The sequence below is a fragment of the Kogia breviceps genome, chromosome 6, assembly GCF_026419965.1.
Source record: "Kogia breviceps isolate mKogBre1 chromosome 6, mKogBre1 haplotype 1, whole genome shotgun sequence".
Classification (NCBI taxonomy): Eukaryota; Metazoa; Chordata; class Mammalia; order Artiodactyla; family Physeteridae; genus Kogia; species Kogia breviceps.
In genome coordinates, this window is record NC_081315.1 from 109,977,840 (window position 1) to 109,996,264 (window position 18,425).

Genomic DNA, 18,425 nt, shown 5'->3' on the forward strand with positions numbered 1-18,425 from the left:
TCTCACTTCCCTGGTCTGCTTCTCTCTCCTCCTTCTCTCTTTGCACCTATCTTCCTCTTTTTCTCTTTTCTTCTTTCACTCCCATGTGTGTGTCCAAACAGATTGATTAAGCTTTCTGGCAGTGAAACATTGCCTATGGTTGGTATTTAGGGCAATCACAAAGGTTTAAACAAATTTTAAGATCTAATATTAGGATGGTATTTGCTGTCCTTCTGAAAAAAAGAATTTAATATAAAAGTAAGAGCTTAATTATAATCTTTTTAAAAATTATCTTTAGGGTAATATACCAGTTGTTAGCCTATCACTAGAAGTCAGTAATAAGAAATGACAGGGCTTCCCTGGTGGCGCAGTGGTTGGGAGTCCGCCTGCCTGTGCGGGAGGCGCGGGTTCGTGCCCCGGTCTGGGAGGATCCCGCGTGCCGCGGTGCGGCTGGGCTCGTGAGCCATGGCCGCTGGGCCTGCGTGTCTGGAGCCTGTGCTCCGCGAAGGGAGAGGCCACGGCAGTGAGAGCCCCGCGTACCACAAAACAAAGAAATGACAGAATAACTTATTTTATTCCTTCCTTGCTTGCTTCCTACTACTTGTTAAAATTACACTTTCATATAAAATATCATCCCTGCAGTAATTATAAATAATTAGTATTGAGTTCACTATTTTGGGACCATCCCAAAGAAAACAGGAGTGAGATTACAAAGCAAGATTAATCTTTTTCCCTCTAAAGATTAATCCCAGGAAAGAGAATTCCCTTTGTGCCATGTGGGTTACCCAATTTTGTAGAAGAGTTCTGCATGGAAAATCTCTTTTCATAAATTATTTTTGGTTTCAAGTATGAAGAAAGAGAAAGAAAATTCTGTCCTTAATTTATGACTAGAAATGAAATACAAAAATGTCCTTCCTTTCTTCCTAAAGGCTTACAATGAGAGTCTATAAACTTCTACAGTGACTTCAGGGCTCTTTCATCATGTTCTTGGCAAACTTGGAAGGGAGGAGGTCATAGCAATGACTGACGTTTACTGAGCACGCACTGCAGATAGAGCTCCCTTCTAAATGCTGTGTATGTCAACTCAATTAACCCTCACAATGAGCCTCAGAGGTAGGTCCTAATATTACCATCACTGTCCCTAGAGAGAGAAACTGAGAGAGAGGGTAAGAAATGCCCAAGGACACACCGCTAGTGGGTGGGAAAGCCTTGCTTGGAACTCAGGCATTTGGGCTCCACAGCCCTCCACTTACAACTACTGCAGCAGAACAATTACTGTCCCTGCTGGACAACCACCTTACCTTGGCATCAGGTAGAGACTAGTATTGACTGTGTACTTCCTAGGGGTGGTCAGATAGGTTATCTCATTGAAAACTCTGCCACAGATCCAGTAACGGGCTCAGAGGGGCAAGTTACTTACAGATTGAATCAGGACTCTTTTCAGATGAAAAGACAAAACCAACTCAATGAGCAGAAGGGGGAAGGCGGAGGTTGACTCAGTTCCCAGGAAGAACAGGAGAGGAATGGATCCAGGGACTGGTCAATGTCAGGGAAGGCCCCGGGGGGACTGTGTGAGGTTCTCGAGCCCCGGGGTGATTATTTCCACAGCAAATTAATCCTAAATGAAATGATCTATCTGGATAGGGAATTACTTTCTGTCTGCCCCTGCCTGAAAGCAATGCATGAATCTCCATGAGGACACGGACCTTGACAATCTCATTCCCTCTTGAGTGTTCCTCAGGCTTGCAAACATTTCTGTGCCGGGCAGAGGCAGGATGTACAAAACTAAAGAGAATCAAAGTCGTCCCCAGTGCAGCTCCCTCCTTCAGGCTGCATTATCTGGACACTGCTCTGTTGGAACAGTGGGTTCACAAGCCATAAGCAAACCTGCTTCAAGGAAGAAACTGATACACATCCAGAAAAACTCTGAGCGCAGTTTCCTTGGCTCTGCAGGGAAGGTCCATTCTTGCCTCCCTGTTCACTTCACAGTGTTGCCCTACGTTACAAAAGGCAGGTCATGCAAGCTCTTTCTTCCTGAACATCTCCAAATAGCCCCTTTCAAGAACTCAGCCGAACTCATCAGAATTCCTATCTGTGCCCACACGTTCTCAACACCGGTACACTCGTCTTCCTCTGCTCTTAGGATCTTTAAACCCACCTTGTCCACTTGACTCACCCAGAATGTGTAGCCCATTTCAAGTCTGTCTCTTCCACAAAGCACTTCCTGATTCCCCTACACTTGAAATCGTCTTACTTTCCATTAAATCACCCCAGCACTTTATCTGTACATCTCTAGAAACATAAAAGTGTAATGATTCACTGTCACCTCATTATTTCACAAGAAGCCCAGGGAAGGAACCTAAATTGGCCAAGAACTACCAGGAGCCCTGTGGTCATCAGTATTCTTGCTTTTTTAAAAATTATTTTATTTTTGGCTGCTTTGGGTCTTCGTTTCTGCACGCCGGCTTTCTCTAGTAGGGGTGATCAGGGGCTCCTCTTCGCCGCCATGCGAGGGCGCCTCATTGCAGTGGCTTCTCTTGTTGGCGAGCACAGGCTCTAGGCGCGCGGCTTCAGCAGTTGTGGCACGCGGGCTCTAGAGTGCAGGCTCACTAGTTGTGGCGCACGGGCTTAGTTGCTCCGTGGCATGTGGGATCTTCCCGGACCAGGCCTCAAAATGGTGTCCTCTGCCTTGGCAGGCAGATTCTTAACCACTGCGCCACCAGGGAGGCCCATCAGTATTCTTTTCTGATTAGTCTAGAATGCTTTAGAACAAGAGGGGTGTACAGGAGAGAGATTTCACCGCAGACCTTTCCCATCAATTTACGAAGTGAAGGTCAAGCCCTGATCTTCTACATTTTAGTATGTCACAGTTGGGGGCAAGAGAAGGGAGGCACCAGGGATTCTCTGTGGCTGACTGCTATGCAATTAACCCATCCGAACTGCTTATGGTAGGAACATGTAACCAGAGTGGAGTTTGTCCAGTGTAACCTGATTCTAGTGAACACTCCGTGGGTGGGAAGTTTCGAGAGCTGGGGAGGGCTCACTTTTGGTCACCCTCGTTACCTTCATCTTATCAATGATCCTTCAAGGGCTTCTTTGTCACATCCTTTTTTTAAAAAAAACAAAAACAAAACCATTTTCTGATACCCCTTTACAATCTAAAAAACGTTAAATGAGTTAACCTCTTCCCTAAATAAAACGAAGCATCTTAGGCTGTACTTTAAGCTACAGACACAAAGGTACCTAAATTTTCATTAACTTTCTCTTCTGTGTTTCAGAAGTTTGATTCAGTGGAAGACATCATCGAACACTACAAGTATTTTCCTATTATACTCATTGATGGAAAGGATAAAACTGGGATCCACAGGGAACAGTGTTACCTGACTCAGCCCCTCCCTCTCAACAGACACTTCTCACTTACGTAGCCTGGTCTTTGTTTCATCTTTAGTTCAGTGGATCCAATGCCTCTATCATTTTTTTTTTCCTTTATTTCAAAAGATGATTTTCTGTGGCTTCAAGGGATTACTTCTCTGACTCTGTAGAAAAGAAAAACATTCTATCGTGGCAATTGGAAAATCAATTGTGGTTTTGAAAGCTCTAATTGCAGAAGAAATATTTATAAGATGCAAAAATAAAAACTGGCTTTTAAAAAAATATCTTCTAAAGAAAAAAACAAAACCACGGTCCTTATGCTCTCATGTTACAGATGAGCAGCAAAGGTCACAGGACGCTATTGCTTCAATGTTTGCAGCTGGTAACTGACAAGTCTATAGGTAAGAGTCCCAAATCTATCATCTTTATAGGACTTGGTACTGCCTTTCTTTATTTCAAAATTGTTTGGACTTGTGAATTTACAATGTTTTCATGATTCCTAATGCTAAAGATGTTGATGAATGTTAGCTCTATTTTATGTGTAACTCTGAAAATTCAATTTTAGGGAAGGATGTGGTATGGAAAAACAAATCACTTGTGAACACCACTTGAAGGACAGAAATCAGAAATATTTTTAGTATGGTGCGAAATGGCCATAGGACCATCTCCAGCCTACTCTGTTTAGAGTAGCTTTAAGCCCAGTGGAAGTAGCAAATTCATAGAAAGGGAGTAAGCGTAAGTCTGAGTGAAAGCATAAATTTTTAATTCCATTTGTGGACTTCCATTCAAAGCAAAAGGACTGTCCTAGAATTAGTGCTAGCATCTTGCAGGAACTTTACACACGTCATGATACTGTCCCCACTCAAAGCTAAGAGGATTACATTTTATTCCTGTTTCACAACACAGATGAGGAAACAGGCTCAAAGATGTCATTGATCTTACTCAATAAAGAAGAGATCCCAGATTTTTATCCATGTGCCAAGTTTCATCCAAGCATATCTTCCCAGGTACATTCTCTGCCCTAGGGAATTTTATAATCAAGTTGAAAAGTTAAATTTAAAAGAGACAGAGAGAAACAATTTGAAAACGCCGACTTACCCACGTTAAAATATATAAATAAACAAACTCTTGTAGTTGTGTAAAGTTTTAAAAAAAAAGTGCTGATTGAAATTAATAGTACACAATGATTTCAAATGTTTCCAAAGCCTACATGTGAAATATATGGAGTATTTATGTAATTGTAACTTTAATGCAGAAGTAAAGCCAGAAAGAATGAGAAGGCAAGAGATATCAATGAAAACAATACAAATGAAGCCCAGGACCAGCATGGAAACAGACTCTGCAGAGAGGACACAGGCTTGAGGGCAGAAAGAATATGATCCTCACCCTAAAAAGTTATTGAAAGATTACAGATGACTCTGGTGCACTTCTCACCAGGGCCGTGCCATTCAATGCTGCGTTCTCAAGAAATGTCTCAGAGTTTCCTCAGGCACTGTTGTTGTTAAAGTCCATGAACATCAGGTGGTGGTTGGCATTGTATGAGGCTTACATTTTAAAAAATGCTTTATCACCTGTTATTCATAAGTGCATGAGATGATGCTAAAAGGAAAAAGAAGTAGAGCCATCTTAAAATGCTCACAATGCTTATACATATGAAAATCTCTGGAAAGAAATATAATAACATTCATAATAGTGACAGAGGTTGCTTCAGAGGATTGGGATTTGGGGGGCCACGTTAGTGGAGTCTTCTGGAACTCAGATGCCAAGACAAGAGTTACAAGTGCTCATATTTTTTTTTTTTTACAAGTGCTAATATTTATTGGAGGCAATGCCTAAGAAAGATCAAGGGAAGAAGGAATAGGAATAGACAGGAGAGCCTTCAGGCTATGATGTTAAGTCTGACACCTGTGAGAGGAATGGGCAGGAAAAACATCAGACTGAGATGCAGCTCTGGGAGAGGCTTGGCCAGCCCATTGGTGAGATCCAAAGCAAAGACTGCCCACAGAGGAGAGTGACCCCTGTTGTGCAGAAATGGCCAGGTCTTAGTCACCACCATGCTAAGTCATTGCCAGAGGCTGCCCAGGAAACCATGACCTTCACATGCTCTGGGAGACCCAGAAGGTGCTAGAGCTGCAGGCCGACAAATAACTTTTTGATCAGCATGTTCTCCTTTCAAGAGAGATTCAAGGGGCCCACCTCCATGCCTGCCACAGTGACATTCTGATTTTCAGTGTTGATTGTAATAAGGACATTTTGCTTGTAATTGATTACTAAAGACTAAGAATATATAAATGTCAATTGTACTTGATTTTTACAACAGTTCTGTGAAGAAGGCAGGGCAGGTATTCATAACCCATTTTATAATTGAGGAAACTATGTCTCCTTGGCCAAAATCTTAGAGTGACATACTTGTGGCTGGAACCAAGGTCTTCATACACAGTTTTTCTGTTTAGTCTAGATGGTCATTGAATCTGTAATTGAAAGTCCAGTGATTTGGGCTTGACATGCCTAAATTCCAAAGCGTTTTAATCCCTTTTCAACCATTATTTCATTTTCAGTTGTAAAGTGTCACTTGCCTAGGCTCAATATTGTAGTGGAATTTTAGCTTTATCTGATTACAGCATCTATTCACTCAAGATAATTCATTTGACTAAATAATTTCCATTCCGGATCAGTTTATATCTTCCTCATATTTAATAATATATCTTGTTATAAGCACTTGTTTGCGTACTGCATATGTATTCATTACTATGCATTCTTGTAGATATTAGAATAAGAGCAGTGAATTAAGCGGGAGAAACAGACAACAAATAAGTATACAATGAATAAGACAATCTTAAGTTGGTTTGCCATTACTTTGTTGTATTTCCTTAACACTTATCACTAAGTGCTTGTGATTAGGGCCAATAACAGATATTTTGATGAAGCTCATTGAATTGGCTTTAAAAGTTTTGAACCAGAAAATTTTAAATTTTCCCAAAGTTACTTGGAAAACTGCCTCTCTTGGGGGGTATGTGTGTGTGAATAACCATGTCATAGCTGAAATCAATTAAATCTTCTCTTCAAATTACTACAGAGGAATCAAATTTTACCCCATTGCCAAATTTCGTTCATTGCCGTGTGTGTGTGTGTGTGTGTGTGTGTGTGTGTGTGTACACATACATGCATTTTTTTACAAGATAGTCTATGCAGTATATGATTAGCACTATATTTCTGTATCTACTTTTTTATCCTTAATATTTGTTCTAGCTAAACACATTTCCTTTCTTTTTTTGCACATTTATGGCTCTAACTTAAATGAAAGCAAATAAGTAATTAAATGTTGTAATACATCTGAAACTGAGTATTAAAATAAATTCAAAATACAGTTTAATTTTGTTTGAGTCACGCTCTATTACCTCTAAAGCCCTTTTGAAATCAAATTTAGGGTTAATTTATGACAAACTTTCTTGAACAATTTTTGACATACAAGCGGAGACAAAGGCCAAGAAGATCTAATCCCTGTGCTAGAGAGCTACAAGATACACATATAATTAAAATCATGCAGTGCAGAATAATAGATTTGGTAATTCTCTCCCTTGTACCACCATCCCATTGGTAGGCCTGGATGTGTGGGGGAGGGTGTAATCAGGGAAAACTGCCCAGGGGAGGTGTCCAAGTAGAGAGCTAAAGGATGGCCCTAGACTGCAAGTTTAAGAATTACAAAAACCTTCATGAGTCCCCCTTATTGGAAAGCTCTGGTGGACCTAGATAACTGACTGACCCACTGCTTGCTTTTCCCTTCCTGTGCTTTAATTCCTGCTCTTATGTTTTAATTTCACCAATAAAGAGTGAACCCTCAAAACCCCAGCACCCCACCATCAACCCCAATAAAGGCAGAGAGAGCACCAGTGAAACAGGAGGGAAGGGGGCAGGGCACAACCTTTAAAAGAATGATATAGCCATAGGACATGACAAAGACTGGTTAGAACCAACTGGGTCCAAGATGGAGAAAGATCCAACTTCCAGCGGACCTTGAGCCTCATTATACTCTTATTGTAATACATTAGCTTGCTAAATGACACAACCACCAGTGCCATGACAGTTCTGACTGAGGCCAACAATAAAAAGTCAAAAAGTGGGTGGTGGCCCAATTCCTGGAAATCCCCGCCTCTTACCCAAAATAGTTGGAATAATCCCACTTGTTAGCCTATGACATTACCCACCCCACAAAAATTAACCATGCCATCCTTCGAGGCCTCTTGCCTTCCAAGATGGCCCACACTCTGTCTGTGGAGTGTGTTTCTCTCTAAATAAATCTGATTCTTACCTATCACTTCATCTCCGAATTCTTTCGCTACAAAGAAAGAAACTTAAATTCACCAGCAACACCAGGCCCACACATTCATTCTCTCTCTCTCTCTCTCTTTCTCTCTCTCTCTCTCTCTCTCCCACCTCTCCCCCTGCCCCCTGAACATTGCTAAGGACATGTGAGTAATAAACCTTGTTTCTTCTAAGTTCCCTGACAGTAGTTGCTGAGGTGGGTCTTGCAATCATAAGAACCAAAAGGGCTGGTCCAGCCTCAGCATTGGCTTCAGCTGGGGAAATGTCTGTGAGGCTTGCCACAAGTAGCCCAGAGGAGTGCCCTCTGCCATTTCTAGAAAATAGCATCAGTATGGATAGGCTGAGACCAACCCAAAACAAACATAAATCAATGCAGCACTTTGAAAAGCAATTTCACAGTATTCAGTAAAATATAAAATATGTACCCACTGCAATAAGACTTCCAGTTAAAACATGGCTATATATGAACTTATCTTTCATCCCTCTGGAAACACCACTATAATGACAATAAATAAATTGAAAAGGCAAGAACATAGGATAAAAAGTATAGAAAAAAATATGACAGAAGGAAGACATCAAGAAAATTTCAGATGAGAGAAATTAAATGGACAATGGATAGTAACTGAGTTAACAAAACTTAAAAAAGCTAAAATGTAAGCCTGCTAGGAGGCAATTCAACAAGAAACAAACTGGTTTCTGTCAACTGGAAAAAGTGCACAACGTATTTGGCAGACATTCTCTCAGATAATGCTGAGAAAACTGTTCTAAGGAGGAAGGGGGATGCCAGGATATACAGGAGTTTCTGTAACAACACCAGGTAGTCTGAGCAAAGGATTACTGTTAATAAAAGAAAACCAGACGTCTCAAGTTAAGGAAGTTAGCGCTTTTCTGTGTATGGGAAGATACAAAGAGTCCAGGCTCACTAAAACCATCCCTTTGATATGCACCTCAGCTGTCTGGGGCCAGCATCCTGTGTTTTCTCATCCTGAGTCTCCTCAGGGTACACTGTGGGGAGAGGGGTGTGGGTGGGGTGGGGTGCTGCAGCACTTGACTGCCAAATGGCAGGCATTCCTGGTTTCTACCCTGAACTCAATTGCTGATGACTGCAGCATCCTTTGTTTATTGATATGGTAGGCAGCATTCTTAGTCCACATTTCCATTACAAAAATCTGGAAAGGCTCAGAAATTGGAGTTACTAGTTACTCTTAAATGCTTGTAAAGGGACTTGGGTGAAAAGGATATTCACTGATAGTTATTATAAGTTTCAATCAACATCCCTCCCATAGAAACCAGAGGCTTCCTCAGCCAGGATACTATTCCTCACTCACCCTGGTGGCCATCCAGAGAATACATCTACAGAAAATGTTCAGAAAATATTTAGAATACAAAAAATACATGCAAAATACTGCTGAAAATGGTAAGCGTGTGCTGTGCTGAAAAATAGGGTTTAAGTGAAAGCTTCATTCCAAAGTTTCAGAACTCCAACCCATTTGCAATACTTGGTTCCCAGGAGAAGGAGAATCATAACCCTAAACCAAGAGAACAGATTAATTCTGCCACAAATACTAGCATGTGCTGGTCCCTAACAAAACAGCCTGATCCCCACTCTATCATGCTACAGTGAGGTCCCACCCATAAACATACATGTTCCAACTAGCATTTTTGTACCTCACTCTTAAGTCAAGACCTTGGAGAAGATATGAAAGACATTAAACAAAACCTACAAACTGGAAAAAAATTACAGGGAAAGATATAATGTGGGATGCTGAAGAAAACTAAAAGAGAAATACAGTTGATATGAACAGAGAGATAAGACATTGAGTCCATAAAACATGAATAGAATGCTATTTAAATAAAATATGCAGAAGTAAAAATTGAGAGTACTAAAAGAAAAAAACAAAAAATCCCAGTGATAGTTGGAAATTTTAATATACATTTCTCAGAAACTGATAAAGTAAGCAAGCAAAAACGAATAAAACTATAGAAAATTTAAACAACACCAACAGCCAACTAGACCTAACTGTCATTTACAGAGTAGTTCACAAAACACATACAGAATACACATTTATTTTTTTCTAGTTCACATAGAACTTTCTCACCAAGAAAGAGCATCTTCTGGGACCTAAAATGAGTTTAATAATCTTTAAAGAACTAGAGAAAAAAAAAAAAAAGAAGAAGAAAGAAAGAAAAGAAAAAGAGTTAAATTAGAAATAAATAACACTAATATATCCGGAAAAATCTCCAAATACTTGGAAATTAAGCAACACATTTCTAAATTACCCATGGTCAAAGAAAAAAACACAACAAAAATCTAGAAATATTTCAAAATGAATGGTAATGAAACACAACATGCCAAAATTTGAGGAATATAACCACCCTTTAAATATAATGATTTAATATAAGCATTCATAGCTTAAAAGTCTTAAATGTTTATATTAGAAGAGAAAGGTAGATAATCAAGCATCTGATTTTCACTTTAAGCTATAAAGAAAGTATAAATTAAACCCAAAGTAAGTAGAGAGAAGGAAATAATAAAGATAAAATCAGAAGTCAAGGAAACAAAAACACAAACAGAAAACCAACAAAGCCAAAACCTGGCTTTCTTTAAAGTTTAAGAAAATTAATAAATAACTGGCTAAAATAATTTTTAAAAAGGTAAAACAGAACACAAATTACAAACAGAAGAAATAAAAGAAGAGACAACACAACAGATCCTAAGGACATTGAAAGGCTATTAAAGAATTAGCAGAAGCACCTTTATTGCAGTGAAATTGAAAATTAACTCCACAGATACAAGACTAATACAAAAAGAAATTTAAAAGCTGAAAAGCACTTCATATTTAAAGGAAATTAGAAACTTTCTCAGACCAAAAAAGCTCTGGACTATGGTAGATTCTATCAAAAATTTTTTAAAATAATAATATCCAACTTATGAACTTTTTCAGAAAATAGAGAAAGAAGAAATACTTCCCAACTATTTTTATAAGGCATAAACCAAATCATAAATAAATGAACAAATAAGAAAATAAGACTGACTCTGATAAAATAAAGAAAGAAAATTACATATTAATATGCCTCACAAGCATAGATACAAAACTCCTTAGCAGAATATTAGCAAATCAGTGGGGAGAAAACTTGTTGACCTAAGTAATTTTAGAACTTCGTGGACACTATAATTAAAGACAAGAAGAATAGTACATTAGCACTGTACTCCAACTGTCAAAATTATTTCTTATGTAGTTACAAGTATACATACATACTGGCACTGAATGAATAAGTATATGGATAGTAGGTGGTGGGAGCCAGGTGTCTCACTATTAAAGTGGGAGATTATAGATAAGCAAAAGGACAAGGCCAGAATGAACCCTGTAACATTTCATTAGAGTTGGAAATACCAGTATGAATTCATATTTTGCTTTCTATAGATACATATGGATAAATACAGAAATAATTAGATATATGTACATACACATGTTAGCATACACACATGTAATTCCAAGCTCTGCTCATTCAGCAAGCCTAGAAACAATAACACCCCAGTACAAATTAGCACACCCAGGGCTCAGATCTTGATTTCTACTCCTGTTCTCCAATAAGCAGAACCAGAGCTCCCTGGAGAAATGGCTGATTCTGGGGCTGGGGCAAGGAGCATACAGGATGAGCCTGTAGCATCTTACAGTGCCTGAAAGGAAGAAGGTACACAAGAACAACTGTACAACGATGGAGGTATGTCAAAGGGACACAGAAGCCAACTGGATGTAACAATTTGAGCAATAAAATAAATAACATAATATGGGATTATATCAAAAGTATAAAATAAATATCTATGAGTACACACTGATATAAATAAATGATAAACAATAAACAAATTTCACATACAGAAGAATTCCAAATAATTTATGTAGATACTCCATCCTCAAGGAGGGTGAACCACAACTCCCCACTACTTAAGTTTGGACTGCACATAGTAACTTCCTTCCAAAGAGTACTTTACGGAAAGAAGGGAAAAAATTAGTAGCTTTACAATGGAGAAATCTAACAAACACTACCTTAGCCAGGTGATCAAGCTTAATACCATCCATGATAAGTCCTGTTATCATGCATGTATCCTTGATATCATGTGATGAGAATGGCATTTTACCTCTATGATATTCCTTCCAAAATCCCATAACCACTGTCTAATCATGAGAAAAATATCAGACAAACCCAAAGTGAGTAACGTCCCACAAAATACCTGATCAGTACTCAAAACTGTCAAGGTCATCCAAAACAAGGAAAGTCTGAGAAACTGTCACAACCTATAAGAGCTTAAGAACGCATGAGGGATGAGGAATCCTGGATGGCATACTAGAACAGAAAAACTACAAAAGGTAAAAACTAAAGAAATTTAAATGGATATGAATTTTAATTAATAATAAAATATATCAATTTTCAACTCTCGCTCAAATCAGTGTCTTACTCACACTGTCTTACTAAATCTGACTAACTTATGTTAGCAAGATTTACATATTTCAAATATATTTGTACAATTAATGAACCAATGAATCAATTGGTTCATTAATTGTACAAATATATTTGAAATATGCAATTCTTACTAACATAAGTTCTTAGCAACGGGAGTAATTGAGAGTGGAGTACAGAGGAATTCTCTGTACTATCTTTGCATCTTTTCTGTAAGCCAAAAGCTATTTTAAAACAAAAAGTTTAATTTTAAAAAAGCAATTAGTACATAGATTGGCTGAATGGATTAAGATACAAGATCCAACTCTATGCTTGCTATCAGAGACTCACTTATTTATTTATTTATTTACTACAAAGAAATAAAGGCTTTATTTGGGGTCTGAGAATTCCAGTTCAGGAGACACTGATTTGAGCAAGAGTTGAAAATGTGTTCCCAGGAGGAGATAAAAGGCAGGGGTGGGCTTCCCTGGTGCAGTGGTTGAGAGTCCGCCTGCTGATGCAGGGGACACGGGTTCATGCCGCAGTCCAGGAAGATCCCACATGCTGTGGAGCGGCTGGGCCCGTGAGCCATGGCTGCTGGGCCTGCGAGTCTGGAGCCTGTGCTCCGCAACAGGAGAGGCCACAACAGTGAGAGGCCCATGTACTGCAAAAAAAAAAAAAAAAAAATGGCAGGGGTTTATAAAGGCAAAACCCCCACAAGGTTGCAAAAGTTGTTTCAAAAGAATTATGATTGATGCTGGCAAGCTGAAGCTATTTTTATCTTTACATGATTGGTTGCTAAAGGCTATCACTAGAGGAAGGTAAAAGTTCGTTACTGTGGCAGGTTGTAGATTTTCTTGTAGAGTCCATGTAATATTTGTGATTTGGCCCAATTCAAAAGCTCATAGTTCCAGCTGGTGACAATGTGCATAGGCCCTGCTTCCTTAATGGCCTTCCAGTTCCATTTTAAATAGCCCTTTTAGCAATAGTGATTACATTCTGAAGTTCCTTTTTCCACAGTACATAATCATGATTTTCAAATAATAATTTTTATTTCTTCTTCTCCAAGCTATAAGAGACTCACTTTGGATCCAAGGACACATACAGGCTAAAAATAAAAGGTTGGGAAAAGATATTTCATGTAAATGAGAATCTAAAGAGATCGGGATGGCTATTCTTATACCAGACAAAATAGAGTTTAAGATAAAAACTATCACAACTGACAAAGAAAGTCATTATATTATGATGAAAAAGTCAATTCACCAGGAAGACATAACAATTATAAGTATGTATACATCTAATAGATCTCCCAAATATATGAAGCAAACATTGACAGAACTGAAGAAACAGAGAGCAATAATAATAATAATAGAAGATATCAATACTCAATTTTTAGCTATATATAGAACAACCAGACAGAAGATCAATAAGAAAACAGAATGAAACAACACTATAGACTAAATGGACCCAAAAGACATACACAGAATACTCCACCCAACATCAACACACTACACATTCTTCTTGAGTCACATACAGCATTCTCTAAGATAAACCATATGTTAGGCCACAAAACAAATTTAAGAAGATTAAAACCATACAAAGTATCTTTTCCAACCACAATGGTTGAAACTAGAAATCAGTAACAGAGGGAAAACAGAAAAATCCACAAATACATGGAAATTAAACATCTCATTCTTAAACAAACAATAGTCAAAGAAGAAATCACAAGGAAATTTAGAAGATAACTGTAGACAAATGAAAACAAAAGCACAACATACCAAATTATATGTGATGAAGCAGAAGCAGTACTAAGAGGGAAGTTTATAGCAATAAATAATTACATTACAAAAGAAGAAAGATCCCAAACCAATGATCTAACTTTACACCTCAAGGAACTAGAAAGAGAGCAAACTAAACCAAAAATCAGCAGAAGAAGAAAATATCAAGAGAATTAGAAGATAAGCCACAGACTGGGAGAAAATATTTGTAAAAGACACATCTGATGAAGAATTATTATCCAAAATATACAAAGGACTCTTAAAATTCAACAGTAAGAAAACAAACAACCTGTTAAAAAATGGACCAAAGATCTTAACAAACACCTCACCAAAGAAGATATTTGTAGGACAAATAAGCATATGAAAAGATGTTCCACATCATATATCATCAGAGAAATGAAAATTAAAACAACAATGAGATACCACTACACACCGGGTAGAATGGCCAAACTCTGGAACACTGATAACACCAAATGCTGGTGAAGATGTATAGCAACAGGAAACCTCAAACACTGCTGGTGGGAATGCAAAATAGTACAGCCACTTTGGAAGACAGATTGGCAGTTTCTTACAAACTAAACCTACTCTTACCATATGATCCAGCAATCACACTCCTTGGTATTTGTTCAAAGGAGTTGGAAACTTATCTCCACACAAAACCCACACATAAATGTTTATAGCAGCTTTAAACATTGTTTATAAAACTTGTAATCAGACAAGATGTCCATTAGTAGGTAAATCGATAAATGAACTGTGGTCCATCCAGACAATGGAATATTATTCAGCACTAAAAAGAAATGAGCTATCAAGCCATGAAAAGACATGGAGGAACCTTAAAGGAATTTTTCGAAGTGAAGGGAGCCAAGTTGAAAAGGCTATGTATCATATGATTCCAACTGTCTGACATTTTGGAAAAGACAAAACTGTAGAGACAAGGAAAAAAATCAGTGGTTGGGAGTGGGAGGAGGTGGGGAGGGAGATGAATAGGCAGAGAACAGAAGATTTTTAGGGCAACAAAAATATTCTGTATGATATTATAATGATGGATATATGTAATTATACATTTTTCTAAACCCTTAAAATGTACAACATCAGGAGTGAACATTAAGGTAAACCGAGTGACTGTGGTGTGTTGATGTAGGTTCATCCTTGGTAAAAATGTATCATTCTAGTGAGTGATGCTAATAACAAGGGAGGCTATGCATGTGTGGGGACAGGGGGTTTAAGGAAATCTCTATCTTCCTCTCCATTTTATTGCAAACTTAAAACTGTTCTTAAAAATTAAAGTCTTTTTTAACTGGCAAAACAGATACAAGAAAGAAAATAATAAAGATTAGAGGAGAGATAAACAAAATAGAGAATAGAGATACAAAAGGAAAAAAATCAATGAAAAATTGACGAACTATTAGCAAATATAACTAAGAAAAATAGAGAGAAGTTTCAAATAACTAAAATTAGAAATGAAAGGGGATATTACAACCGATGTCACAGAAATAAAAGGATTATTTCATGGTAGGAGACTATCATGAACAATTATACACTAAGAAATTAGATAACCTAGAACAGATGGATAAATTCCTGGAAACATACAACTCACCAAGACTGAATCATGAAGAAACAAAAAAATCTGAACAAACTTATAACTACTAAGAAAACTGAGCGGTAATCACAAACATCTCAACAAAGATAAGCCCAGGACCAGATGTCTTCACTGGAGAATTCTACCAAACATTTAAAAAAGAATTAATTCCAATCCTCCTCAAACTCTTCCAAAGAATTGAAGAGGCAAGCACACGTCCAAGCTCACCTATGAGGCCTGCATTGTTCTGTTATCGAAACCAAAGACACAAGGAAAAAAAAAAACAAACACTATAGACCAATATCCCTGATGAATACTGATTCAATAATCTATAACAAAATACTAGCAAACTGAATTCAACATCACTTTAGAAGCACTATAGACTATTGAGCAAGTGGGATTTACTCTTAGAATGCAAAGATTATTCAACATATTATAATAATTAAATGTAATAGGTCACATTATCAAAATGAAGGACAAAACCCACACAATCATCTTAGTTGATGCAGAAACAGCTTTCAATAAAATTCAACACTCTTTTATGATAAAAACACTCAACATACTAGGAATAGAAGGAAACTGGCTCAACATATTAAAAGCCATATACAAAAGCCCACAGCTAACATCGCACTCAATTGTGACAGACTGAAAGCTTTCCTCTAAGATCAGGAACAAGGCAAGTATGCCCGCTCTTGCCACTAATATTCAACATAATATGAAAAGTCCTAATCAGAATATCATTCAAAGTGGCAAGGAAGAAGCATATTATCTCTGTTCTCAGATGACCTGCTCTTATATGTAAATAACCCTAAAGATTCCACACACACACACAAAGTTAAAACTAATAAAAGGTTTCAGCAAAGTTTCAGGATACAAAATCAACATACAAAAATCAGTTGTGTTTCTATACACTAACAATGAAAATTTTGAAACGGAAACTAGGAAAACAATCTAATTTATAATAGTATCAAAGAGAAAATACTTAGGAAAAAACTTAACCAAAGATGTGAAAGACTTGTACACTGAAAACAATTAAATATTGCTAAAAGAAATCAAAGAAGATATAAATAAATGAAAAGACATCTTGTACTTATGGATTGGATGACTTAATATTGTTTAAATGTCCATACTACCCACAACAATCTACAGATTCAATGCAATCCCTATCAAAATTCAAATGGCATTTTTTGCAGAGGTAGAAAAAAATCCTAAAATTCATAAGAAATCTCAAGGGGGGTCTTCCCTGGCAGTTCAGCAATTAAGACTCCACACTTCAGGGGACTAAGATCCCACATGCTGTGCAGCACAGCAAAAAAAAAAAAGAAAAGAAAAGAAAAAGAAATCTCAGAGGATCCCAAATTATCAAAACAATCTTGAAAAAAAAAAGAACAAAGTTGGAGGACCCACACTTCCTGATTTCAAAACATACTACAAAGCAACAGTAATTAAGACAGTGTGGTATTGGCATAAAGACAGACATATAGATCAATGGAACAGAATTGAGAGCCCACCAATAAAGCCTTGCATAGATAACAAAATGATCTTTGACAAGAGAACCAAGACTATACACTGGGGAAAGGACAGTTCTTTCAACAAATTGTGTTCAGATATATTTTTTTGCATGGATATTCACATGCAAAAAAAGAAGTTGGATCCTCACCTTAGACCATATACAAAAATTAACTCAAAATAGATTATAGAACTAAACATAAGATCTAAAACTATAAAATTCCTTGAAGAAAATATAGGAGAAAAGCTTCAGGACACTGGATTTGGCAATGAATTCTTAGATATGACACCATAAGCAGCAAGAAAAGCAAAAATAGACAAATATGACTACATCAAACTTAAAAATTTCTGTGCAGCAAAGGAAAGAATCAACAGAGTGAAAGGGCAACCTGCAGAATGGGAAAAAATATTTGCAAACTATGTGTACCTGATAAGGAGTAAATATCCAGATTATACCAAAACTCCTACAACTTAATAATAACAACAAACAAATAACCTGATTTAAAAATGGGTATAGGACTAGAATAGACATTTCTACAAAGTATATATACAAATGGTCAACAAGCATATGAAAACATCACTAATCATCAACATCACTAATCATCAGGGAGATGCAAATCAAAATCTCACACCCATTAGTATGCTCACTATCTAAAAAATAGAAATAACAAGTGTGGGTGAGGATGTGAAGAAATTGGAACCCTGTGCACTGTTTGTGGGAATGTGAAAAGGTTTAGCTGGTATGGAAAACAGTATGGAGGTTGCTCCAAAAATTAAAAATAGAAATACCATATGATCCAGAAATCCCATTTCTTGGTATAGACACAAAATAATTGAAAACCGGATCTTGAAGAGATATTTGCACATTCATATAGATTGCAGCATTATTTACAATAGTCAAGAGGTGGAAGCAACCTAAATGTCAATCAATGAATGAATAAAGAAAGAAAATATGGTATATCCATACAATGGAATATTATTCAGCTTTTAAAAGGAATGAAATTCTATCATACTATATGACATGGATGAACCTTGACAACTTATGCTAAGTGAAATAAGCCAGTCATAAAAACACAAATAATGCATGATTCCACTTGTATGAGGTATCTAAAGTAGTCAAACTTGTAGAAACAGAAAATAGAATGTGGTTATTAGGAGCTGAGAGGAAGGAGGAAATGGGGAGCTATTGTTTAGTGAGTACAGAGTTTCAATTTTTCAAGATGAAAAAATTCTAGAGATCTGTTGCACAAAAATGTGCAAATAGTTAACATCATTGTATTATATACTAAAAAGTGATTAAGGGCTTCCCTGGTGGCGCAGTGGTTGAGAATCCGCCTGCCGATGCAGGGGACACGGGTTCGTGCCCCGGTCCGGGAAGATCCCACATGCCGCGGAGCGGCTGGGCCCGTGAGCCATGGCCGCTGAGCCTGCGCGTCCGGAGCCTG

At 37.5% G+C, this 18,425-nt stretch overlaps 1 protein-coding gene across 1 annotated transcript in view; it reads left to right on the plus strand.

The window, feature by feature from the left end:
• The window catches only part of CLNK (cytokine dependent hematopoietic cell linker), a 152,990-nt gene extending 149,586 nt beyond the window's left edge, over positions 1–3,404 (plus strand). The window contains exon 19 of the mRNA XM_059066130.1: positions 3,258–3,404. Coding sequence (XP_058922113.1) covers positions 3,258–3,404 — 147 coding nt within the window. The remainder of the gene's footprint in view (positions 1–3,257) is intronic.
• The last annotated feature ends 15,021 nt before the right edge of the window (positions 3,405–18,425 follow it).